Raw genomic sequence first — 25,956 nt, forward strand, 5'->3', positions numbered from 1 at the left:
ATTCTAGAAAAATATCTAACTACTCACACAAATAGCCAATAGATAACTAATTTTGATCTACCTTTAGCGCCAACGTATTTACTTAGGGCCAAGTGGGGAGAAAAACGATAGTACTTAGCACAACGTCGTCATATTTTTATAGTGCCCGCTGTTAAAGGCTCGCTCCTGGCTGTAGGGCCATCATTGGATTAGTATTTGTAGTATCAGTCGGCGTAACCGGAAGGTGGTTTTCATGGGAAACGAGACTGAGGATTACGGTAGGAGGTGGAGGGAACGGCGAGAGCGGTGTAATGCGGGAGCGTGGTGTGGTTGCCATGGCAACCACCCAGCGGGTGGTTACGAGCATGTATGGGTGATGACGACTATGTAAAACTAAAAAGAGTGACCTCTAACTGCCAATTAACATGTGTCGCTCTCAAATTCCTTACCGCAATATATCGCTGATGGAAATAACTGAGCAGGTATCGCTGAATTTCGATATACACAGTGGTAACCGTTCCGTGAATTTCTATTAATCACAAATAAATATATAAAAACAAATATTACATCTAATTGCTACTGTCCGGGTATCACACTTAGTGGACAAAAACAGAAGAGCTGAAGGGAAACAGTGAATATACACCATGTGAAAACTCACAAAACTGTATTTTGTCCCAAAAAACAGGGCAAATTATGTAGTGAACGCGTCAGAAAAAGATGGCTTTCCAGAGTAAATCCGTCACTCTGCTTTGCAGTAAATTCACGCGAAATTTTATTCATGGACATTAACGCTATCTTTGTGAGCATGTTTCCCTGAAAAATACTGCATTCAAACGTAACGCGGCACTGTTTTACCTTATGCCCCGCTTTAGCAATGGTATTCGCTCCGCTAGGCTTTCAATGTCACCTGGATTCGTGTTTCTTTTGAATTTCTTGCCCTCTTGGTAAATTTTTTTCTTGTATTGTCGCGGCTGCAGGGGTTGCATTTTGTTCCTATCAAGTGTATGGCTGAAACTGCTCCAGTGGCAGTACATGAACAAGCGATATTGGACCTTATTGTAGGTCACAGGCAACAGAACTTGCTCCGTTTTCACAATGTGTTGTGCAAGTAGCCATCCTTTGTAGCAGGAGACAGTGCGCCGCTTACATTCTAGAAAAACTTCGTGCCGGTCTTGCCCTACGCGCTATTTAAATTCATCCGTGTTTGATGGCGTCTTCAGGGAGATGAAAACTCCTGGCGGCAAGGGTGCTACGGGAGGCTCTCCAAAGTTTCACTATGCCTTCTTCGCGTCTGTTGTCAATAAGAATTTTTCGTTTTATTCTCCAACCAACCTTGCGAACGTGAAATTGAAAGACAGATCTTTGGAACAAGACATAAGTATTTTATGAAAAATTTTGAATCTATAGAACACAATGTTACTCCTGTATCACATGTAGCCTCCTGCTGGATAATTTTTCTGTGAGTACGTGACCACCAGCCCTTCTTAACTTTGAATCAGTTATTAATAAATACAAATTGTAATAAATAAGTTCTAAATTTTATTGAGAATCTTTTTTACTTGTTTTGAACAGTGCTTCAAAACGACATCTGCATAGTTCTGCGGTTCACTTGTGTTATCTTCATTTGATTGCTGATACGAAAATTTTCATGCACACGACTCCTGTTAGGGCGGAAATTAGGCCTGCAGTATCTTGAATTCAATACAAAAATGCGCTGTTTTTTTTACTTGATTTCCGTCTCACGAATGCTGACTTGGGAATTTTCGTCTGCTTGAGGAAAACTTATCCTGTCAGCATTCTGCACAGTGTCAATGTACAATTAGGTGATGATTTTAAGTTTATGTCCAGTTAATATCACTGCGACTTGGAAAGTTATGTGCCGCTGGGCAAAAAAGTTGCGTCTTCACCCATGTTGCGCTGTCCCCGTTCTTCACAAAATAAACAGCCTCATCTTCCACTTCCGAAGCATCAGCAGAAAGTTCTGCACAAGCTTCGTCTTTTGAATTTTAAATTCTAATTCCGTTTTTTTTTTATTTTCTGGGCGCACTCGAAACTATGTCCAGTCGTTCACTCAGAGCGAATTACGGGCAGGAGAGTGCTTGCAGCAGAGAATCCAGCCTAGCGGCCGCTGGGCGCGAGCTCGTGGGTGGGCTTGTGTAAAAGAAGTAGAGAACAGGTCGCATTCTAAGTCTGGGGCGACAACAGCGCCTTTATTTTAGCTGAAATCTACCGAACCTCCAAGCAACGTCTTGCAACGCCGCTGTTCAAGGCGCGAATCCTCTTCTAAGTGCGTCCCTCAGCTAAATCACTGCCTTGCGTAGCTATGTCGCAGACCTTCAGGCAGCCTCGCCAGCCCTCCTTGGCTTCCCTCAGGTAAGACAACAGACGCACTACTGCGGTTGCTGACGGAAGAAGAGTCATTGTTATCGCTACTAGTGTGCAGAAGGCGACGCTTATTAACCGTTAAACGCCGAGAGCAATGTGAAGTGAGCTGATCGGTTGGCGCCGAATTTAATATGAGGCTTGTACATGCAGAAAAATTGGCTTGAGGAGAAAACGAACACAGATTCAGCGTTTGCGTGTGTCTTCACATGCATTTAGTTCGGTTCGTTGCGCCGGTAGTTATTTAATGATTCTAAATGCGTTTTCAAAGAACGGTAGTTGTGGAAGCTGATCTTCTGAACACACGACTACGCGTGCTGTATTTTGCGCGGCGGGAACTTGAGCTCCTTTCCCGCTTTTCACATAAATAGAGAGGTTAGCACATAAAGACTCTATATAAACCGCACCCATCCCGCCTTGTGTAGCGGTGGGTTTTAAAACCGTGCTGATGGTATCATCCATGAGGGTCCGCTGCATGGACCAGAGCTCCCTGTTTAAGTCACAGATGCTTTAGTCGGCTCTTACGGCTTTCCTAATAACCTAAGCTCGTTATTATATTGAAGTCTGTGGCTTCCAACTCCTGGGAAGCCCGTCAGATTAACAATACCTTTGCCCTGTAGGGGGCAGACTTCGTGGCAACTCGAATTATGGCAGTTGCTGTTTGTACTATTTTGCGCGAATGAGAGTGCGGTTGCTTTTATTGAACTAAATGAATTCTAGATTTACAGCTTGGTTATATCCTATATCCCGCATCCGCACATTTCTATTCGCTCGTTGACGTAGTGGCATGGGTACACACCAGCGCACTTGTCGATGGTTTTTGTGAAACGACCATGCTTATTCCTTGGAGTAATTAAAAAGATGGTACCCTTAAACATACACCGCCTCTTATAATGACTCAGTGAAATTCGCCTCAGCGTAGCTACAGACTTAAAAACTACAACCTTAAATAATGCGGACATAGGACTTTAGGGTCCAGCAGAGGGCGGTGAAGGTCTGCTGGGCGTATGAGGAAAGAGAGTGGGAAATTTTCAGAGAGGGGGGTTGCTGCATCTGGCAAAGATCCCGAAGTGTGTGTAGTTTGAGTAATGGTTATGATGATGGCGATGACTTCGATGGTTGAGAGTGTCCGCATATTTTGCAACATTCCAGACTTTTTGCCTGACAACCCGTAGACAGAACACCTCAGGAACAAGCCCTTGTATGGGTTCTGCTTAAAAAGTCTATGTTGTATCGGATGGGAAACACTTACATGCGCCCTCTTTACCTCGCCAAAGAGGAAATTATAATCCGTAGCCCATCACTACACGGTCTATGATAACCCTTGTGCAGCTGCCGCAACGCTAAACAACCATACCATACCATACCCGCAGTGAACATGTCGAGTAATCCATTCATCTTCTTGCTCCAGGCGCTTGGTCTGCTCATTTCTTGCGATCGTTTCGTGGACGGCACCCGGACAATCAACCGTACCGCATCAGCACCGCTTGCTCCGCATTGTACCGAGTGCTGCAAAGCCCCGCTGAACGAGCTGGGTCCCGGCGCATTTCTTGGACGGCTGGATCAACTGGTCTACGCCCCCCTCGGAGGCACAGCGGCTTCCACAGCGCCGCCGTCATCACGTGCCTATAAAGGGCGCGATGCGACCGACAGCGGCATTGGGCATGGTGGCACCGCAGTGAACATGTCGAGTAATCCATTCATCTTCTTGCTCCAGGTGAGAAAACGGTTTGGCAAATGTTACAGAAGTAGCGACATTTTTCTTGTGGTGCTGCCTTGCCCAGGCGAAGTGTATACAATTATTTGTGATAGCATAGTCTCTTTGAGGTACTTGCTGCTGCTTGCTGGGGATGTGGAAAGTAACCCCGGACCTAACATGCAGGAAGTCCTGACTGAAATCCGCAAATTGGCTGGTGAGATAGCTGAAATAAAAAAAGACAACAAGGCTATAAACGAATCTCTGGAAGGCATTCATGCGAAACTGGACACGTTGGCTCATCTCGAAGGCAGAATCGCAGGTGTTGAAGAGAAAATGGTGACATTTGAAAACATCATTAGTAGGCTAGCTCTTCAGGTTGATGACCTTGAGAACAGAAGTAGAAGATCAAACTTAATTTTTTACGGAATTACGGAAGAAGAGGACGAGAAAACAGATGACCTGAATTCAAAAATCACAGAAAAAATTAACGGTACCCTTGGTGTCACAATCTCGGGAATCGAGAGAATGCACCGCCTAGGCACCAAAGCTGAAAACAAAACCCGACCAGTTATTCTGAAGTTGCAAAGCTTCAGAGACAAGGCAAACATAATGAAGAATTGTTACAAACTAAAGAATTCCGGTGTTTCGGTTGGCGAAGATTTTTCTTTACGTGTACGTGGCATTCGAAAAAAACTTTGGGATAGCAGCAAAGACAACCGAGATAGGGGTGAAAAAGTATCACTTATGTACGACAAGATTAAAATCAATGAGCAGGTTTATGTCTGGGACGACGATAAAGAAGCCAGAGTACCCGTGGCAAAAAACCAGCCATTCAAAGGGGGAAAAAACCGATCATGCACGTAATACCACCCACCTTAATCATAGTGAACATAAACGCCAGAAGTGTCGTCAACAAAACTACAGAACTTGAAGCATTCATTCTCGAACACTCTCCTGATATTGTCGCAATCACAGAAACATGGCTTTCTCCTGATATTTCAAGTAGTGATGTCTTCCCTCCTGGTTACACTGTCATGCGCAAAGATAGGTGCTCTCGCGGCGGTGGTGTGGCAATCTTGATCAGGGAATACATTTACGTCACACCCATGCCAGAAATCATAGGCGCTGAAGCACTTTGGTGCAAAATCATGGTAGACACATCCGTCTTTTTTTTAGGCACTATGTATCGGCCCCCTAATGCTACCCTAGATATCTTACACGTGCTAGCAAATTATATGGAAAGTCATTTCACCCACAATACTAAGATAATCCTTACGGGAGATTTTAACCTGGCTGGCATAACGTGGGACACGCTTGATAAAAAAAATGCCGATACAGCTCATACAGATGCACTGCTTGATGTAAGCTTTAACTTCGGCCTTAGACAGCTTATCCAGGAACCTACACGTGTTACCGCAGTAAGCAGAAATGTACTCGACTTGATTTTTGTGAGTGATAGCATTGCAAATGACAGAGTTTCATGGGAAGTTGTGGATGGCGTATCTGACCATAGAGCAGCTAAATGCTTCTTGCTGCTGGGCGTGCCATCACCTACGGTAAAGATGAGTGCACGAATTTTCGACTGGACAAACGCCGACGACGTTAGTGTACTGGATTATCTGGATGAATCGTATTCCACCTTTAGTTCTCTCGCCATGAATAGTTCAGCTTCAGTAGACACATTATGGTCAGCGTTTGAAAGAGTTATTCAGCACTGCTTATCAGCATATATTCCCACAAAGGTCAAGCCGGTGCATAAGAAAAACCCTTGGATAACAAGAAAAATTATACAATTAAAGCGCCAGACTGCAAGACATAGGAAACTGAGGAATAAACTGCCGCTACCCGTCTACACTGATAAATTACGCGAAAAGTCTCATGCACTAAAGGCAGCTATAAAAAAGGCTAAAGATGAGTACATGAACGTCACCCTAAGTAATTTTATCAAAGTATCTCCTTCCAAGTTTTGGCGGTACCTCAATTCGAATTCACGTCAGGACAGTATTCCACCACCCGCCGAGGCTATCGCGAAGGCTACAGACTTCAATGATTACTTTATATCAGTATTTACGCACGACAATAGGAAAAAACCTGACCTAGAATATCCTCCGAGTAACACAGCAAAAATAGATGATTTGATCATAAATGAATCGGGCATTCTTTCCCTCTTACTTGAAATAGACCCTAAAAAATCCGGTGGTCCCGACAACATACCAAATGCATTTCTTAAGCGTTACGCGGAATGGATGTCAAAGTTCTTGCTGATTATTTTTGAAAAATCACTGCAAACAGGCGAAATCCCGGAGAAATGGAAAATTGCCAAGGTCATTCCTATACATAAATCGGGCAACATTACCAACGCATCCAATTATCGACCAATCTCGCTTACTTGTACAACATGCAAAATCCTCGAACATTTAATTCTTAAACATATCCTATCATTTCTAGAAAAAAATAACATAATTGTGCCTAACCAGCATGGCTTTAGAAAAGGTTTGTCTACGACTACTCAATTAATAGAGACAATTCACGACCTAGCGTTTACAATAGACAAATGTGGCCAAACAGACATGATATTCTTAGACTTTTCGAAAGCGTTCGATCGGGTCTCCCACCCTAAGCTCCTCCAAAAACTTTTGCATTATCTCGGTGACAATAATATTACCAAATGGCTGAAAGGCTACCTTACAGGCCGGCGCCAATATGTACACTTTAAAGGGCACTCTTCAGATTGCGGCGATGTGATGTCTGGCGTGCCGCAAGGCTCCGTTCTGGCCCCTGTCCTCTTTCTTCTTTTTATCAACGACCTGCATAATAGTACTAACGTAACAGTAAGAATGTTTGCAGACGACTGCATCATTTACAAAGAAATAACCTGCCATGCAGACCAAGCAATTCTAAATAGTGCCCTTGAAAGCATAGCACAATGGTGTGAAACATGGCAGATGACGATTAATGTAGAAAAAACGGTTTGCATGACAGTAACAAATAAGAGAGCGGCAATAAATCTCCCTTATTATCTACAAGGAAAGATGTTAAGGAAAGTAGAAGAATATAAATATTTAGGAGTAATAATTTCCTCGGATCTTAAATGGAACAAGCAGGTAGCCTATATTACTAATAAAGCACTGGCAGCTCTCTACTCGATTAAACGATCGCTTAAATCCGCATCAGTCGACACTAAGCTCTTAGCATACACTTCACTTGTTCGCTCCATAATAGACTATGGAATAATATGTTGGCTCCCCTTCCGCAAACAATACATAGAAAGATTAGAGGGCGTACAACGAAAAGCGGTCAGATTTATTTTTAACAAATATCGCCGTCATGACTCCCCTACACAGCTCTTAAGACAAGCCGACCTTCCCACTATACATAACCGAGCCAGACTACTGCGCCTCAAATTTCTTTTCCTTCTGCTTAATGGCGGTATGAAAATCGATACGAGTAAGTACTTAATAAAGTCAAACACGCGCACTACCAGAACAAAACACCAACAGCACTTAACCGAGTACAGATTTCACAACGATATATTCAGGTACTCTTTCTTCCCACAAGCAATCCGTGAGTGGAATTGTCTGCCTCGCGATGCTGTCAACTGCGCATCACTCAAAGATTTCATCGCCAACATATCACGCTTTATTTTGCAATAACGACTACGATGCTGGTGCGCTAACTCTTGCACTCTTTTTTCCTTGCTGACGATGACATCCCGACTTTCTTATCTGACTCTCGCTTATTATATTTTTTTAACCATGTTGCTCGTTTCTCATGACAGTATCATTCTTCAGCAGCTATTGTTTCATTTCTTCCTCCTTAAAAACTTGTCTTTTTTTACCGTGCCGAAGTCCTCAAATATGCTACTTGCTCCTGTTTTGCTATTTTGTTTTACCTTTTGTATAATGCATATTGCCTTGTTGGACTACGATCGCCTTTGTGTTGGCACTTACTTGACCTGTGTTATTTTAGTGTATGTGATGTCCCACTCCTGCGACGGCCTCAAATGTGAGGCCAGCAGTATGTTCAAATAAATAAAATAAAAATAAATACCACACTGTGCCATACTGAACCGTAACATAAGGCGCCGTGTGGCTCAGTGGTTATGACACTCGGATCCTGACTCGAAGGACGCGGATTCTATCCCGGCCGAGGCGGTCGAATTTCGATGGAGGCGAAATTCTATAGGCTCGTCTTCTGTGCGATGTCAGTGCACGTTAAAGAAACCCTAGGTGGTCAAAATTTCCGGAGCCCTTCACTATGGTGTCCCTCATAACCTAAGTCCCTTTGGCACGTTAAACCCCTTAAAGCATAAACCATAAACGTACCATACCATAAACGCCCATACCATAGCATAGCATACCATACCATACCACACAGTACGATATCATACCGGGCCATACCAAACGACACAATACCACACCACAACACCGTACCATGCCACACCATACTGTACCATATCAAGTCATGGCATACCATACCGTAACCGCCCATACCATTGTATACCATACCATACCATGCCAAACCACACCATACCATACCACACCACACTGTAACGTAACGTAACGTGCCGTACCATACCATACTACACCATACCACACCACACCACACTGTACCGTACCATACTGTACCATCACCTTGTGTGGTGCCAAGCATGAGCCTATTCATCTAGCTCTGTCTTTTCATCCCATGCTGTAATTTTGGTTCACCCAGTGCTCCGCAGAACAAAATCTACCAGCCGAGGAACCTGCAGCAGCCCAACCCGACTACGCAGTACCGTCAGGAAATCTTCTCGGCCTTCGTCCTCCTCGGCTTCATCATCTCGGCCTTGGTGGTGTTCACCCTAATGAGAACCACGGTACGACATGTATTCCAACCTTCTGAAATTTTTAAATGAAACTCTAGCTTTCGCACAAACTGGGTATCGAAAAGTTAGTCGTGCACTTGCCTAAGAGAACAAGCGGACGCAAACTGATGAATTAAATGCCTTCGTAGTAATCAAGTGGACACAAATTGATTGATTAAATGACTTTGTAGTTATCTTATTATCTGGAATAATCTATTAAACGGTTTGGTCGCTTGGATCAGCTTTCATATTTATACGGAAAACGTAGTGGAGATCCTAATAATATGCTCTTTCGATTCGATAGGATTCTCGTTAGTTAGTAGCGTACAGTTGGTTGGGAATTTTCAGCTACAGCCACGTCACAGCGCATGAGAATATGTTGTTATTGGAGTAAATCTCCTCGCCGTTTCAAGCAGCTCCTGCTTATGGCATCTTTTGTTTTTTTTTGCCACCAACGCAGAGCAATGGCTGAAACGTTCAGCAGCTCTCCTCACATTCCGCGAGCAAAATCGGACAGACCACTCGGAACTAGAAAGCTGCGAGCAATCGCGGAGATCTTTGGCGCTGATCGCCAGTTTCTTGCGCGAGCTGTGAACAATGAACTTGAACGAATGCGATTTGTGCACTTTGCTTATGATAACAAACTGGTGGATTAAATTTCTTCTCAAATACCCTACTACTTGAAATGAATTACTGAACGCTTTGACAGCTGAAATTTATATATATATATATATATATATATATATATATATATATATATATATATATATATATATATATATATATATATATATATATATATATATATATATATATATATATATATATATATATATATATATATATAGGGGCAATGTAGTGACGATCCTGACCCTATACTTTGAATTCGATATGATTGTCGTCATATTCTCGTGTATTCCCGGATACTTTTTCGAAGTGATCGTCAATTTCCTGCATGTTGAATGAGATGGAAAGAAAGAAACATATATGTGGAGGCTAAGAGAATTATATCGAATGCTTCGGTCTTGAAACACCATCGCCTCTAATTCTCCAATATAAATGCACGAGTTAGACACTCTACGCAAAAATAGTACTGAATTTAATAAGCTTAGACATCAACAATGAAAATTGTCCTTTGAATATGTGCCCGCCCGGTTACTTAAACTATATCGCAAAGCGCCTTCCGTGCCGTGCTCACTGCTTGTAACCACACTGCTCTAGTTGTAGTCCTGAACGCTCTGTACATCACACAAAGCGCTCGTTGCCGTATACTTCAACGTAGCCGTATCAGTACGAAAAAAGATTACTTTCATTGCTCATATTGGACGCTATCGTACCGGCCAAGCAAAGTACGTTTAACGCTGAGACAAAAATTCTCTCAAGCCGTGTCTTGGTGCTCAAAACTTTTTACTAGCGTGTACAGTCTAGGCTTAGTGACACTGTTTAGTTAGTTTTGTACTAAACTAAAAAAAAATGTTCTACTCAAGCACAATTTTTTCGCAATGTGATTTTGCACAGTTATCACGCAGTGTAGCGAGCAAGCACACTGAGCGAAGCCTGTATAGGAGCAAAACGTCCGATATGACGAAAGTTTTACATACAGGCTGATGTTCCAGGAGATTTTGAAAGCAATAAATGCTTTGTAGCTAGCATTGCCAGAAAAATCTGGACATCATCATCGGCATACTATGGCGATCCTGAGGCTCAACATGAATCCCCACCTAAGGCTGTACTTTAAGCCAATCTTGAGACTTAGCATGAAGTCAAACATGTCCGAACCATGCCGAAAATTCTGTCCGAATGGTATCCGGGAGAAAAAAAGCTTCAAGCACCTCGCGACATTCGAAACTGGGCTGGGGCCAACTGGGTAGCTTCATTTCCCGATGCCTTGAAGTTCTGGGCCATCGCCGCTCTCTTTCGGGCTATGGGGTCTAACTGGACGCCTGCAGCGCTACTTCTTCAATTCATAGGCTTCCTCAATTTTCATCCGTTAGCTGTGTGGTTTTTAATTCTATGTTATAGTTGCTACGCTGGCTCTGCAGTGAAATAGAGATGCTGACGTATGCCGCTAACAACAGGTTTATGTAGCCGTGTACACAAAGGTGAGAAGGCAGCCCAGGTGCCCTAACACGACTCGAAGTCGGAAGAGGTGTAGGAGAGCGTCAGTGGGTGCAGGAAAAGAAACAAGCAGCGATGAACACTGAGAGCGCAGTTCCTCTCGAAAATAAGGGGCTAAAAGCGGCGGTTATTCACGCTGCGAACGCATCCAGGAAAGCCACTTGCACTGCCCACGTCGAAGAACGCAAGCAGGAGAAAGCATTGGCTTGAACAGCAGCCAATGGCATGGCCAACCCTCGGATGGGCCTGCCACCATTTATGAGGCGCCTGAGAACGCGCTGTGTGTTTCCAAGATTTTCCAGCCACGCATTTAATGCTTACGCCTTTATTCTCGATCATCAAGTAGACTGTAAAGTTTTGTTATGTACTTTCCTGCAATTTTGCGGACTGGGAAAGACACGTTCCCTTCAATGTCAGCATGAGCCAACGTCGAGGTCTACTGCACTTGAAACTTGTGTAAATCAACGGAACAGCATCTTCTTCACGAAGCCATCGGTCATGATAATCTCTTGCGGACAGTGCTGCTCAAGAACCTGTACTGCACTGCAAAAAGTCAGTTCAGTGTATAGGGTAAAAATTGAAGGCTTTGCCACAGCCACGCTTTGGGCGTCTCGCCGTGTTCTTACATTGTTTCCGAGAAAGGCTTCCTTAGACGTTTCCTACACAAGTGACGCGGCGCCGAATCTAAAGCTGCGCACTGAGCTTGACAGAGACACAAAAAATATACGTCGCGTCTCTGTGTCTAGCAATTTCGGAAAAAAGATTGGAAATTGAAAAATTGTAAGGTACTTTTACGGTAATATTGAAAGTAATATTACATTCTCCTCATGTGTAGCAAAATATTTTTTTAAAGTGCTTCCATCGGTCACATCAAACAGTCAAGACTCCTACTGAGTACAAATGGGAAACACCTTTGACGTCAGCAGTAACGTGAACAGAAAAAATTGCCAGTGACTTAAATTGGCTAACCCTGGAACTCAGCAAAAAGCAGGCACACTTGCTACGCGTCTGAGGCTCGTTCATGGCAGCTCCACTACAGACTCGCGACAGCCGTTCTATTATATATAGCCACAAGAGCACGTGGCTATGACGTGTACCACACGGTCTTACACCACCCATCGGATGTCATCACGTGGTTTCACATCACCCCATCAGATGTTCTTAAGTTCGAAGGTCCACCCAAAGGCCACCCAATGTCAAAGGCCAAAGATCAGAGGTCAACTCAATGTCAAAGGTCAACTAAAATTCATGCGTCAAGGTCAGGGGTGTGACACCATAACTGTATCAGATATGGTCACACAGGGCTAACGTGGTTGGGCTGAAGGTCATTGAGAGTCATTCTGCGGCCTACGCGACGACTGCTTTACCTAGCCTAGCGAAGCTGTCCGTTCCATACAAAAAATTCAAGACTGCACTACGGTGATCTGCAGATATGTTGATTGTTATAATGAAATCTTACATTTCTGGGTATGTCTGCAGTACTCTGTATGTAACCACTGAATAGGGGTCGTCACGAATTGGCAGGGACAGGTAAGCCGTAATAAGTATGAATATTCCACACCCGCAGCTGCCCGTAAGGCTTCGGTAAAGAATTCCTTATGAGCATATTTCAGGATAATAAGTGCCCTTTATGAGCGTCTCATGCCTTGTACGTTCTGCAGCCTTTCTTGGGAAGCTCTTTGACCTGCCGTTTTTATCCCCAGCCAAGTGGAGAGGACGTGAAGGGCAGTGCCCAGAAAGAAGTAGTTGGTCTTCCTGAGGCACCAGCATCCGACACTGCTCCAACGGTAAGCCACCTTATACTAAAGAAGTGTGTGCTTTGGAGATAGAAAAAAAGAGACCAGTTTATAACTATAAAAGGCTTCACAGCAAGCAATAAGTTGCCGGATCTCGGTTTTAGGCATGTGATTGCAGGCACTAACGCTGCTAATAAAGGCTGTACAGCCAAAGAATTTTATTTGCTTGAGTTAGTTTATAGAGAATTCAACGTCCAAAAGTGACTCGAAACTTTTTAATAATCGGCAATCATTAAATTTATAAAGTTGCATCAATTGGGGAATGTGGGCGGCAAAACACTAAGGCGCCCGTGTGCTGTGCGATGTCAGTGCACGTTAAAGATCCCCAGTTTGTCGAAACTATTCCGGAGTCCTCCTCTACTGCACCCCTTCCTTCCTTTCTTCTTTCACTCCGCCCTTTATTTTTTTCACTTTCGGCACGGTTCAGGTGTCCAACGATATATGAGACAGACACGGCGCCATTTCCTTTCCCCAAAACCAATTAATATTCTTATTATTATTAGGAAATGTGCGGACCTCTAATTCAGATTACGTGTCTTGTTGTTTAATCACTTTCGTTCCAAGTGTCCTTATGTGATGTGAGTTTCACTGCAGAACACTGGCGACGGGACGTCGCTGCTTTTTCCGTACTGAAGAGAAACATTGACGCGATTGGAAGAAAATTTTTTGGCTATTTACATTTTCTTTCCATCTGAGTGCCTAGAGGAGTGCATTCTGTCTGTCGATGCCTGCATTAGCAGGGTGAATTTTTTTCAAAACGGCATATTACTAAAACAAAGGAAATCTTGGGTAGTGGGAGCATTATTCATTACCATACAGTCATCAATTTTAGTGAGGCTAAGTACGACACACAACAGAGGCATGTCTTTATTGATAACCAGTTAGCTTGGAGATTGCAGCACGCTGAAAAAAATCTCCGTGCTCAGCGGAGCCTAAGTGCTTTTTACATAGTTTGATGCACAGCAGCAACAAAATATTGGCAGTGGCTTAACTTAGCTAACCCTGGAATTCGCGAAAACCTTCTGCACACATGGTTACTCATCACTTGGCTTCACATCACCCCATAAGGTGTGCTTAAGGTCAAAGGCCAACCCAAAGGTCACCCAATGTCAAAGTGAAAGGTCAACTAAAGATCATGTGTCAAGGTCAAGGGCCAAGATTTCGACACCATAACTGTACCATTTATGGTTATATCTGGCTATCCTTGGTTGGGCTGAAAGAAATTCAAGGTCGTTGCGCTGCCTACCGAAAGACTAATTTACCTACCTAGTTAAGCTTTTCGCTTCAAAAACTACCATGCAATGCCTAAATCTTCGGTGTGCATTCGACTTCTCTTGGGCTTATTTTCAGCTTCACACACCAAGCAATCCCAATAAACAGCTAAGAAGTGACAGCTCAATTCAAAGATGAATTGAACTGCAACCTGCCAGTGTGTTTAGTTTTTTTCACAATCCGGTGAGTAGCTTATGAAGACCCCACAAGGACACGTGACCTAGGTTGCCCACCTAGGTTGATTCTCCCGGGGCGGCTGCCTAGGTAACCCTACGCCTGCCTATTTATCGTTCACAACGCCGACGCCGAATTTTCTCCGTAAGAGGGCCTTTCGCGTTAAAGGTACACCTTTAAAGTACCATTTCAAATTCAGATTTTTATTGCTTGTAGACATCAACTGGAAAGACTCCAAAAGCCCGGGCAGCCACTGGACGTTTCCCGACGGCCAGAAAACCAACTGACATGGATACAACGGAAGAGGTGTCTGTGACAACGGAGGAAGAGGTGAAGGTGCCAACATGGCAGATGCGCAAGTCTTCGAAGGGCAACCCTGCACGGCGGGGAGATTGATGAAGAAATCCCCGTAGCTAGTCTTCTATTTTAATACACGAGCTTACTCTGCTAACAAAGAAAAAAAACATAGAAGGCTATGTAATTTTATGTAAAAAGATGTAATACGTAACTAAAGTAGTTCTCAGGGAGACTTGGCTCACATCAAAACTTGAAAACAGTGCAAATAGACGCGGACGATATAGAGGCAGTACGCGAATTCACCCAAGTGCCTTTTTCGTCTCCTGTAATTACTCTATTTTTATTTGAGTTCCTAATAGCCGTGAAAAGCAATTAAAGAAAGGACAAAGGTATTGCACACTGATCTTCAAGCAGCACTATTCTTGTAAAGCAGCTGCCGTCATAGCCTCGGAATCTTCCTTACCTTTTTCGCGGACTTGACTTTGAAGTCCCCGCTGCGTTCGCCTTCTGTTGATTAAAATCTTCTCCGGTACCCTCAGTGTCATCCGTTATCTTTCAATCCCGTTACTCGTAGAACACATGCCTATTATTACTTTTCGAGTTTGGGTAGGATAGTACCAACTCGTGTTTGCTTCCTGGCCCTCCCTGCTCAATCCATGACTCTCAAAATTACACTAGCCCTTTCCTTTGAAACCACGCTTCCACCGTTCGTTTGACTGACTCCAACTGGACCGCAGCTACAACCGAGCTTCAGGACAGATAAACTCCAAGAGCACCTGGCAGCTCTTTCGCGCTTCCCTCGACCGATCCAACCCTGAGTAGAAACGTGACTCAACCTAAAACGGGCTCTACACCGCTACTCGGGCACCAATGCACAGCTAGCTAAGGATCTGTGTGATTGCAACCTATATCGCACAGAGGACCCACAAGGTCCTGAGTTCCAGTTGCAGGACAAACCAGCATGGGCCTCGACGCTCCTTTCGCGCTGTATGATTTCAAAGCAGCCATAGCCAAAATGAGAAGGGGTACGGCTCCCGGTCGCGATCGCATTACAGTTACGCTGCTTGCGAACCTGCCCGACCAGATGTATCTTCAACTCTCCAACTACATAAATCGCATTTGGGACAGGTTTGCCCTCCCTAGCGAATGAAAAACCTCCCTCGTAAATTTCATTCCTAAGCCCGGAAAAACAGTGCACTTTGACAAAAACTCATGCGCTAACCTCAGGCGTAGGGAATCTCATAGAGACGATGATTCGAGACCGGTTGTCTTTCTATTTCGAATCCAAGGGTATGTTTGCAGCCACAAAGTACGGGTTCCACCCATACATGTCGACCCAAGACCTACTCCTACAACTCCGCGAGGACATCATCGCTTCGTGGACGTCCACATGCAGAGACCGTGCTATTATGGCATTAGACCTGAAGAGCGCTTTCGATAGTGTCAAGCACGGCAGCATACTGTCCAACCTCAGCCGCCCAAATTGCGGTGCAAAGGCATTCAGCTACGTCAGGGACTTGCTCTCCCAACGGCAGGCCCTGCTCCGGATCGATGATCAGGAGTACGGACCTTGCCGCATGGGAACCAGGGGCAGTCCTCAGGGCGTTGTGCTCAAGCCTTTGGTGTTCAATATCGCAATGATGAAGCTACCTTCCTTCCTGCAGCGAGTGGGGAAGGTGCACCACGCAGTGTATGCAGACGACATAACACTATTAGCTAACCGAGGCAGCGTCTGCGAAATGGAGGACAACCTCCAGCAAGCCGCTACCATGGTCGAGACTCACACGAACTCATGCGGGCTCGCTCTTGCCTCAGCCAAATCCGATCTATTGCACATTCGTGCACGCAAGACCGGCTCCAACCCCAATGTGCGTTACCCTCTGCGAGGGTCCTCTCCACGAGGTTGAGATGATTTGGGCTTACACGTTCATCGCTGGCTGAAATCCGACACCACCATTGCCAAAATCAAGCACGTGGGGAGAATGGTAAGTCGTATGCTACTGCACGTGTCTGATCGGCGCGGCGGCTTGAGGGGACGCAATGCACTCCGTCTCGCTCAAGTTTACGTCACTAGCCGTATCCTGTAAATGGTCCCTGCTGCCTTCGCTTTCTGTTAATTTAAATCCTCTCCTGTACCCGAAAGAATCTTCGGTTATCTTTCATTCTCATTACTTTGCAACACATAGTGCTTTATTTCAATTTGTTCTATGTCTTGTTTCTTGAAAGGAAATAGTACAGTATCTGTCTCATTTATCTCGGCGGAAACCTAAACCGCGCTGCAAGGGAAAGGATAGAGGAGGGTGTGAAAGAAAGGAAGAGGTGCCATAGTGGAGGGCTTCTGAATAATTTTGACCTCCTGGGGATCTTTAACGTGCACTTGCCGTTGCAAAGCACGCGGGAGCATTTGCTTTTCGCCTCCATCGAAACGCGGCCGCCGAAATCGGTTTCGAGCCCGGGTACCACTGCAGCACCGCGGCGGGAATAAGCATGAAGGGCTAAGGGTACAAGGGAAGCTTGAGGAGGGAGCGTTTCTACACAAATGCAGCTCTGTTTTAGTGCAGTCAGATTTCGCGTACTTCCTGAAATCTTTCCTCGCAGTTAAGTTCGGCGAAATCATAAACGGTAACGAAAAGCACTTCTGAAAGATGCATTCACCAAGTTAACGTTAAGGCTGTTGTACTTCCAATAGCTTATTTTATTTTCAACTAAAGCGTACAAAACGGCAATGCCACATTCAATTTTGCTTCGGTGTCCGAAAAGAAAGCACGTATCAAAGAAAGCGAAATATTTAAGAAATGCAAAAAAAGTAGTGCGAATAAGAAAGGAGCTAAACTGCATAAACTGCAAACAACATTCTGCGTGGCTTTGAGAACACATTGTCATGTGCGAGGAAGTAAACAAAATTAAAATTTAGCTATATAATATATGGTTGAAGGGAAAGAAAGTCACTCGAGGGAAAGCAACTGCAAATAGCGTACTTAGTTCCTTTGAAAACTTTGGAGCATGTTTTATTGCGCAGGGTATATTGTTCCATATTTTTCGGAACGGCGGTGGCGCTGCGACTCAGAGATGCCACAGGGCCGCGGCATCACGGCGCACGGCAGTTCAGCTCCGCCGCCCCATTGTGTGCAGCCACTTGAGCTTCCTTCCAACAGGTCCATCCGCTGGCCAACATGGTCCGCGATGCGCTGGAAGACAGCGTCCAGCGTTCGGGAGAGGTCGCAACCGTCAGAATGGACGGTGCCATTGCTATATCAGCGAACGGTTGGAACTCGTGTTGAATCTGGGCACGAGTGAGTGCATATTGCAGCACTACCACCAAAATGGTACGGAGAAAAACACTGGGGAAAAGGTCCGGCAGGCAGCCATTCTTCCTGTTCCTTGTTGCTCGGGCTCTCCCGCGCCTCTTCGCATTTTTTTGCGGCGCGCTCCACCGTCGTCTTCACCCTTACAACATAAAAGCAGAACAAAAAAAAACCTCTTAACTGCCGACCTATCTCCGTCACATGTGTCTTACGAAAATCGTTGTAGCACATCACTTATATCAGTTTTTTACCCTTCTTCAAGAAAACTTTTGCCAAATCTAATATGCTTTCAGAACGGGATCTTCCTGCGATGCGAAACTGACAGGACTTGCTTTCAAATTCGCCTTCTCAATAAAAAAGGTAACCCAGTTGACTGTACACTTTCTGGCTTCCAAAAGGCTTTGCTTTGGCCGCGCACAATTTTTCGATAGTGAAGCTGCCCGCCTTCGAAATTCTACATGCCCCGTTGAAATGGCTCGAAGCGTAACTCTTCGGTAGAAGCCAGCGTGTTATTCTATAAGGAGTAAACTCATTGTGTCCCGGCGAACCATTTTGTGCCCTCTTTTAATAATATTTGACTTATATAGTTTACCAAGTTTCGAGTCTGGTGAGATTGTTCGCAGAAGACTGTTGCATTTAGAGTGTCATTACATGTCTAAGCGACAGGTTGCAAAGTGGCCTAAAGCGGTCTGAACTGTGTCTTTAACATGGTGCAGTACATGGCACACGCAAATAAAATTGTGCAAATCTGATATTCTCTAATTATACAAATATATTCTCCAATAAACAAATGTCAACAATATTGCCATCACAGTGCATAACGAGCGCTGAAGAAAATAATTTCAAAAATTCGGAATCCCGCCGCCATAATTACCTCAAGGCGTACCCCCAAGCGGATCAGTAAAATACCCACTATATTTCTCCGTGACATGAGCTCTTTGCTTAGTACCGTAGGAAATTACATCTCGAATAGAACACATGGGGCCCGATTCTCAAGAATCGCTCACCAGGCATCGAAGTGTGCTGAAGGCTGTGACGCTGTCCCCAGTGTGGCACGCTTCGATGGTACGGCGATGCACGTATATCACACGACCCAAATCACTCCAAGGGCAGACTTCCTCAAGAATGGTGGCAAGACTGGCCGCTATAAAGAAAAATATAATTCTTCATTGTAAATTGTGTGGCTTAACGCTCTGAAGCGACACATGTGCTATGAAAGACACAGCCATGGTAGGCTCCGGAGTAATTTAGACAATCTCTACTCAGCAACATGCGCAGACATCGCAGAGTGGAAAAATTAAAGAGCGCAAGTGGCAAATGTACGCATGGCCAATATTTTAAGACTAATGCGCTGCGGCGGGATGAGGCGCCATTGTTTCGCCAAACCGTTCCATGATAAGGCACTGGCAATGTGGCCGGAGTACAATTGCCTAATACCGTTGAAAACTTGGCCGCGTTTTCGAAAGAGTAGTGCCTTCGCTAGCTGGTTTGCGATATGTGTAAGCCAATAATGACGCCAGCAAATAAGGTTGCGACGGTCGCTTCCGTGCTAAGGAAGGGTTCGAATTTATGGGCTATGGTTTGCACCATCTGCAAGTATAAACAAACCTTGTCTGCGAGAGCGCTTGCGGGAAGCATGAAGAGCAAGTTCATCCTGCATTTTATTCGCAGCATGTTTGCGTGGTGCTTTAGCTGTGCGGCGGAATGAATAGTGTGTTCATAGGAATGATTGTCAGGTCACCACTAAAAATAAAGCGCAACACAGCAGCTAAAGGGTTACCCTTATATAAATGGTCTAAAGACAGTCCATAGACTTGTTATAGAATCTAATGCCCTTCTATAGACATTTAATTTTGTCTACTTATAGTCAGTGGTGCAGGCCAGGGCTTATTATTTTTCAATGTTTTCAGGTTGCCCCAACCTAATATATGTCTACTCGTAGCCAATAGACCGTCTACAGACTAAGACTACTAAAAGTGTATGAGCGTAAATCTCTAATTGTCTATAGACAGTCTATCGGATTTGTATTGCCTATTGACTGCTCTCTAGGGTTCGTCTATAGAGAGTCTATAGACTTTATAGAGAGAAGTTTATGGAAATCTATAGACTGTCTAAAGAACTTTTTTAAGGGTAACTAAAAAGCTCATGTCGACTCGCTCCTGGTCTCCTTCCCTTCTCTCTCTGGACGCCATACTACAAAATTAACGAACAAAGTGTCTTTGCATTAAGAGCTCTCGATGCAAAAGTACATAGTGCTCGAGAAGAAATAGTTAATTTTGCGAGGTGACTCTCCTTGAAATGTGGCGAATGAGTCGGCTTTTATACGGCGCGGAAAAAAAGTCACAGAGCTGGCGAAACAGCAGTTGACATGCAATCGCACTACCGGAAAATATTATCTATTCGACGATACAAAAATCAGGATAACCAATTCTCAGCTATTGATTTCCAAAGTTCGAACCCAGGTAAATTTATTTTCATTAAAATTCATCATAGGCAGGGATGACAAACACGTTCAGATAACTTTGATTGAAGGAGGACAGAAAAGCTGAAAATTGGCTATACAAAAGGAGCCCTTGAAGTACTCAAAATGGGCAATAGATGCAAGTGGATTTTTGCGTGAGAGTTGGACCGACACAGCAGAAAAGGATGGCATGGAAGCAGGACGATGAAGGTCTTAAACTTCAGCTGTTAGTCAGTGCCTGTGTTGTTCACCTTTATCGCCCTGTCTGGCATTGATGCTCTTAGCAAAAAACAACGAAGAAAAAATTTCCTGCTCGATGCCGGTGTTTCGTTGATAAGCAAACGCTCTTGCTGCCATGTAAATCTAGACACATCGGTGCAGCAAGGTAACTGACCAAGGTCAAGGTAGTTGGACCATTGCTAGCGCCAGTTATTTCTTTCATTATTATTTCCTTTTTTGGCTAAAACACCTCTCTAGTGGTCCTGCTCTCGGCATACGGGCACAAATTCCACTTTGCCATGCCTTTCAGGTAGTACTTCGGTGCAGAAAGTTCCTTTTAGCACTGACTCCAATATCCCTGCTGCACGTAAATAACTCTTCCTGAAGCAGTCCGTATGACAATGTTCATAAGAAATAATAACTATACTTGACTCTCTGTTCCTAAGACCTGATCAGCACTCTCCAGGTAGTTTAGATGCAATTTTTCTTTTACTATCGCTTGTTCGAAGTAATTTTGAAATTGAGGGATGAGGGCTTTTTGGTCCTGGGGAGTACTGCGCTGAATGCCTCCTCAACATTCTTGAAGCAGCAGAATCCCGTAAGGACCGACATTGACCAGCATATGGAGATGGCATTTCTAGCGTCCTTAAGTTATTGAGGTTGTACTTAAAGGGACACTGAGGAGAAATTGAAGTTGGTTTGTATCGTTAGAATAGCAGCTCCTGATAACAAAAACGCCACTCTTACTGAAAACAAAGCTCTTCTAATGTAGAAAATAGCAAGAACCAAAATACAGGTGTCGCCGCCACAGGCCAATCTCACAAGTACAAGCGTGATGACTTCCTAGGACAAGAGGCGCCACCTTGGAGGAATTCTCCTTACTTCATGGAAGCCACGTACCTCTGAGGCTGGCAAAGGAAGGTTGCGCACCGAACCGCTAGCTGGAGAAATCACGGAGTCTGCGTTTACGTCACGTATCACGTCACTCCGTTCTGAGACGTCATAAGAGTTGCCATGTCGTCATAAGAGTTCCCTGAGTTTGAATCAGAGCGGCGGGAAAAACTTTTTCCTCTTCGAATCCAAATTTCTTTGAAATAAATGCATCTTTCGCGCCCGGACAAGCGGCAACAAAGCTATAAAATGCCAAACTACCAGATTTTGCTAACAAAAAAAATGATAGAGTTCTCCTCAGTGTCCCTTTAAGTTGAGACCTGAGAGCCCCCACCAACCCTGCGTATCCTAACTTTCAAAACGCAATAGTTGGGTTTTTACGACGAGCAACTTATTCAGCGCTACTTGTTTCAACATGATATTGTGGCAGCCGGTGAAACTCGGGCGACGCATTCTATCCAAATGCAGTGGTCTCATGATCACTAAAATAATCGAACCATTCTCAACTGTCTCTCATGTTGCTGCCTGAAGGACAAGTTTCAACTTTAGTTGGAGATGTATCCCCTTTCAGTCACGCCATGCCGACTCAAAGATGAAGCAATAGAGCAGCCCAACCAAGCTCAGGGCAGACACGGCTACATCCACAGCCCTCAGAATGAGGCACATCCCAGACGCCAGAGGTACCGTTCGAAAGTGAAGGAACGCTCATTTGCATGATGCAGCACAAAAAGAAACCCTAGGAATAGCTCCAATCGTCCAACTGTAAACATTATAGACGGGTTGCCTTGCGGCCACTGTGTTTTTTTCCAAAATATCCTCAGAAAGAGGAGGAGGAGGAAGAGGAGAGACGGTAATGAAACAAGAGAGGTGTGTGTCTGTTGGCCTGGCATGCTACTCCAGTAAACCAAATTGAGGATACAAACAGAAACATGTGGTGATCCCACAAATCCCCATGTCTTAAACAAATGTATGATTGAAGCTTGACACCTAAATGCACCATAATCTTAAAGCAGCGCTAAGGAACAAGGACGAAGAAAGAAGAGAACACACACACAGGCGCTGAACTCGCCCAATCTGCCGTTCTTCTACACCTAAATGCACGCGATGCAGAAAATGTGTCCAGCGAGCAGCACATGAGAGTTACAAACGGAAAGTGACGTCTGTACAACGTGCACTCAGAAGCCTAGAAAATCTCAAGAACATTTAATTTCAGCCGCTGCTAGCATGTCCTATCGAAATTCGTACGGGTATTTTGAAAACCGGATACGCTCCTGTGAATTTATTTGGTGGAAGGGCGGAGCCGTTGAGGGTACAACAGGAACTATCTCATTCTGCGCCGCGGATGAAAAATCGTCCATCACTGTTGACTTAAACGGTATTTGCTGCTGACGTAGACAAGTGACACAAGTGAGCGTTTTACAGGAAAGCTGAACTTTTCCTTGATTATGGTGACGATGAATTGCAATGGCGCAAGGGTATCTGTGGCCAAAGAGCAACATGGCACAGGGTATTTCTTTTCCCAAGAATTTGCGATAAAGAAGCCGACCACCAAGAAGGACAAAGCTTGTGTCCATTGTATCTCCGGTTGGCTACCCAGCGGCACTGGTATCGAACCACGCACCTCCCGCATTCGAGGCGGATGCACAAACCACTAGTCCGCCGTTGCAGTCCTGAAATTTGTCTTCGGCATGGCTTAGAAGCACAGCGGCTCACGCAAATGATGATTGAAAGTGAAATGTAAAAAAGTGTAAGATATGGGTGCGGGAAATTCGTGCCTCATTTTGCCTGAGTAAGCAACGAAATAGTGTATGTGCGTGTCCGCATTACGCACCTACTCGTTCAGGCGACAGCCAATTGGTTTGCGTAAGCTGACTGCCTGCAACGCAGACCTGAAATTCCTACGTAATTTCACTAACCATTCATGCGGCACTGAAAGGACAAATCCCAATGCGAGTGCCGTGGTGGTGGTAAGTGCGAATATTTTATAAGTTTAACATTTTAACGATGAAGGGTCGCGCATATCAGTGGTTCCATTTTCACAACGATTGGTGTTCCGATAAATGTGGCAAAGCTGCATTATGAGAAAGACTTTGGTTTGTGTATCCCCCTGCTGGAAACCTGAAATTACTTTGCTCTGTTTCCCCCAGAATACGCCGGGAAAGCATTCGCGAAAACGAGCCGGGAAGGTAGGTATCGAAACGCCGAAGTCATTTGGAACCTTCACTGCACTGCACTTACACGCACGAAACTTCTAGCGCTTCAGAACGAGTCAAAAGGAGAAAAACCGTGCAAATCTGTAGAAATAATGTCATTCCTCCTCACGCCCTGCCTGAATATTTCGCTGAGAAGGAACAGCGCCGCGCTGAGCAAGAAGCGTGCTGATGGAACAATTGAGGCTCGCCAGAACTGAGCAAGGACAGAGCCTTCACATTTCAAAAACTCTTATATCAGTCACTGATTCGAAGATACAGAGATGTGATTCTCGCCTCTCCCTGCAGCCAATATAAGGCTGCTGCTTACTTAAAACTACTCACCCGCTTACTGGACTGTGGACTTGTCTTCATCTGGAATTGCGGCCACCAGCAACAGCACAAAAGCCATCAAAGCGCCTGCGACGAGGGTGCTAGCTGCGAAAAGACAAGGTGTTCTTTTAGTATTACAGGCACTTATTCTGTGTTCCCAAGAAGTGCTCTCATTTTATTTCAATTTTATTTACCAAATCAGTGACCGCTAGTTTAAGGCACTGTTCCTTATTGTTGGCACCAGCACAATTTAGCTGGCCGTATTAAAAGGCGAATTCACAATTGCTATTGCGAATTCGCATAACCACATAGCCAACACAGCAGCTAAGGTGTTAAGTAAAAAGCTCATGCCAACTCACTCCAGGTGCTTCTTGGTCCTTTCTAACAACGCCATACTTCAACGTTACCAAAACAAGTGATTTCGCAAAAGAGCTTTCGCTGCAAAACTACATCGTGGTCGGAAATAATTATTTTTGCGCAGTGCCTTTCCTTGAAATCTGAAGAATGAGTCGGCTTTCATATGGAGTGGGAAGTGATAAAGCTGTGGAAACGGCAGTTGAAATACAACCGCACTAGCAGAAAATATTCACTCGACGATACGAAAATCAGGAGGAGCACTTGTCAGCAAATGCTTTTATTAAATACGTACACCGGAAAATTTCTTCTTATTTAATTTCATCGCAGTAAGAGATCCCGTCCTTCTGAGAACTTTCAATGAAGAAGAACAGAACAGTGGGAAATTGAAGCGACAAAGAAAGCTTTGAAACACTAAAAATTGGCAGTGGCTTAACTTGACTAATCCTGGAATTAAGCGAATAGCAAGCACGTGGCTATGGCGTGGTACCACAGGGCCTTACCGCTCCCCTGTCGGATGTCATCTCGGGGCTTCACCTCACCCCAACGGATGCTCATAAGATCAGAGGTCACCCAAAGTCAAAGCTGAAAGATCTAAGGTACGAGGTACACTCAAGGTCAGCGGTCAAATGTTAACTGAAGATCATGGGTCAAGGTCAGGGGTCACGGTCATACACTGCTAACGTGGTTAGGCTGATGGTCGTTCAAGGATCATTTTCAGGCCTACACGATGACTGCTTTACCTAGCGTAGTGAAACTTTTCGATTCAAAATGGGCAATAGATGAAAGCGGACTGTTGCGGCATAGTTAGTTTGACAGGACATAGAGTAATACCGTAGAGGCAGGATGCAGCAGGTCCAACAAGTTCAGTTCTTACTGCCTGTGTCATTCACCGTTATCGTCCTTTCTAGCACTGATACTGTCGGCAAAAAACAACGAAAAAAAATTGCCTGCTCGGTGCCGGGTTTCGTTGAGCAGCAAACGCTCTATAGCTGCCCCATAAATCAGAACGCATCGGTGCAGGAAACTAACAGACCAAATACAAAGCAGTTAGAAAACTGCTGTTTGTTGTTTTTTTTGTTTTTGCCTAAAAGGCCACTCAAGTAAAGCCCGCTCTGAGAATACGGGCACAAATTCCAGTTTTCCCTGCCTTTCCGGTAGTACTTCCGCGCAAAAACCTGCCTTAGGCACTTACGCCAGTATCCATACAGCCGGTAAATATTTATTAATAATTAAACGTGAATTTTTCATAACATCTAATCAGTGATGTCCAGATGGTTTAAATGCAATTTGTTTTTCTTCGGATGCTGCAAGGAAGTGGGCTTTTGTCCGGGGGAGTACTGCACCGAATTTTTCCACAAATTTCTCAAAACAAAACTCCGTAAGGACCGACATTGGACAGCGTTTGGCAAATGTAAGTATTTGTTAATTTACTAACGTTACCCTTAAAGGCCCTCCAGAAGAGGGTATTACATGGGGGGGAGGGTGTCTATTTAAGCTGAGGCTTGAGAACCCTCACCCACCTTTCATTTCAGCTTCAGCTTCAGCAACCCGCCAAGCTCAGGACAGGCAAGGCAACATTCACAGCCCGCAGCGGGTTTGCACATCCGAGAGACCAGAGGTACTCTGCGAAGGTCAAGCAAC

General features: G+C 44.6%; 2 protein-coding genes and 1 long non-coding RNA gene across 3 annotated transcripts in view; 2 read left to right on the forward strand and 1 right to left on the reverse strand.

Moving 5' to 3' along the window:
• LOC144102346 (uncharacterized) overlaps positions 1 to 25,956 on the forward strand; it is a 219,001-nt gene that overhangs the window by 100,924 nt on the left and 92,121 nt on the right. The window lies entirely within an intron of this gene.
• LOC144101488 (uncharacterized) lies at positions 2,170 to 14,659 on the forward strand. The gene is made up of 4 exons (XM_077634667.1): positions 2,170 to 2,352; positions 8,771 to 8,915; positions 12,725 to 12,808; positions 14,480 to 14,659. Exons 1-4 carry the CDS (start codon positions 2,303 to 2,305, stop codon positions 14,657 to 14,659), a joined length of 459 nt encoding a protein of 152 aa, XP_077490793.1. The 5' UTR covers positions 2,170 to 2,302.
• On the reverse strand, positions 17,441 to 24,065 carry LOC144100262 (uncharacterized). Its single transcript, XR_013307576.1, has 3 exons — positions 23,971 to 24,065; positions 18,873 to 19,009; positions 17,441 to 18,007 (listed from the first exon to the last, which is right to left on the reverse strand). It is a non-coding gene; the product is annotated as an uncharacterized LOC144100262 (long non-coding RNA).

This window comes from Amblyomma americanum, chromosome 8 (assembly GCF_052857255.1).
Source record: "Amblyomma americanum isolate KBUSLIRL-KWMA chromosome 8, ASM5285725v1, whole genome shotgun sequence".
Lineage (NCBI taxonomy): Eukaryota > Metazoa > Arthropoda > Arachnida > Ixodida > Ixodidae > Amblyomma > Amblyomma americanum.

What these genes read in the sequence shown, in the direction of transcription:
- LOC144101488 (XM_077634667.1), top strand. Translation starts at nt 2,303, where the DNA reads ATGTCGCAGACCTTCAGGCAGCCTCGCCAGCCCTCCTTGGCTTCCCTC. An exon ending in CCCTCCTTGGCTTCCCTCAG is followed by an intron (nt 2,353 to 8,770) that starts GTAAGACAACAG and finishes TGGTTCACCCAG; the next exon opens with TGCTCCGCAGAACAAAATCT. An exon ending in TCACCCTAATGAGAACCACG is followed by an intron (nt 8,916 to 12,724) that starts GTACGACATGTA and finishes TTTTATCCCCAG; the next exon opens with CCAAGTGGAGAGGACGTGAA.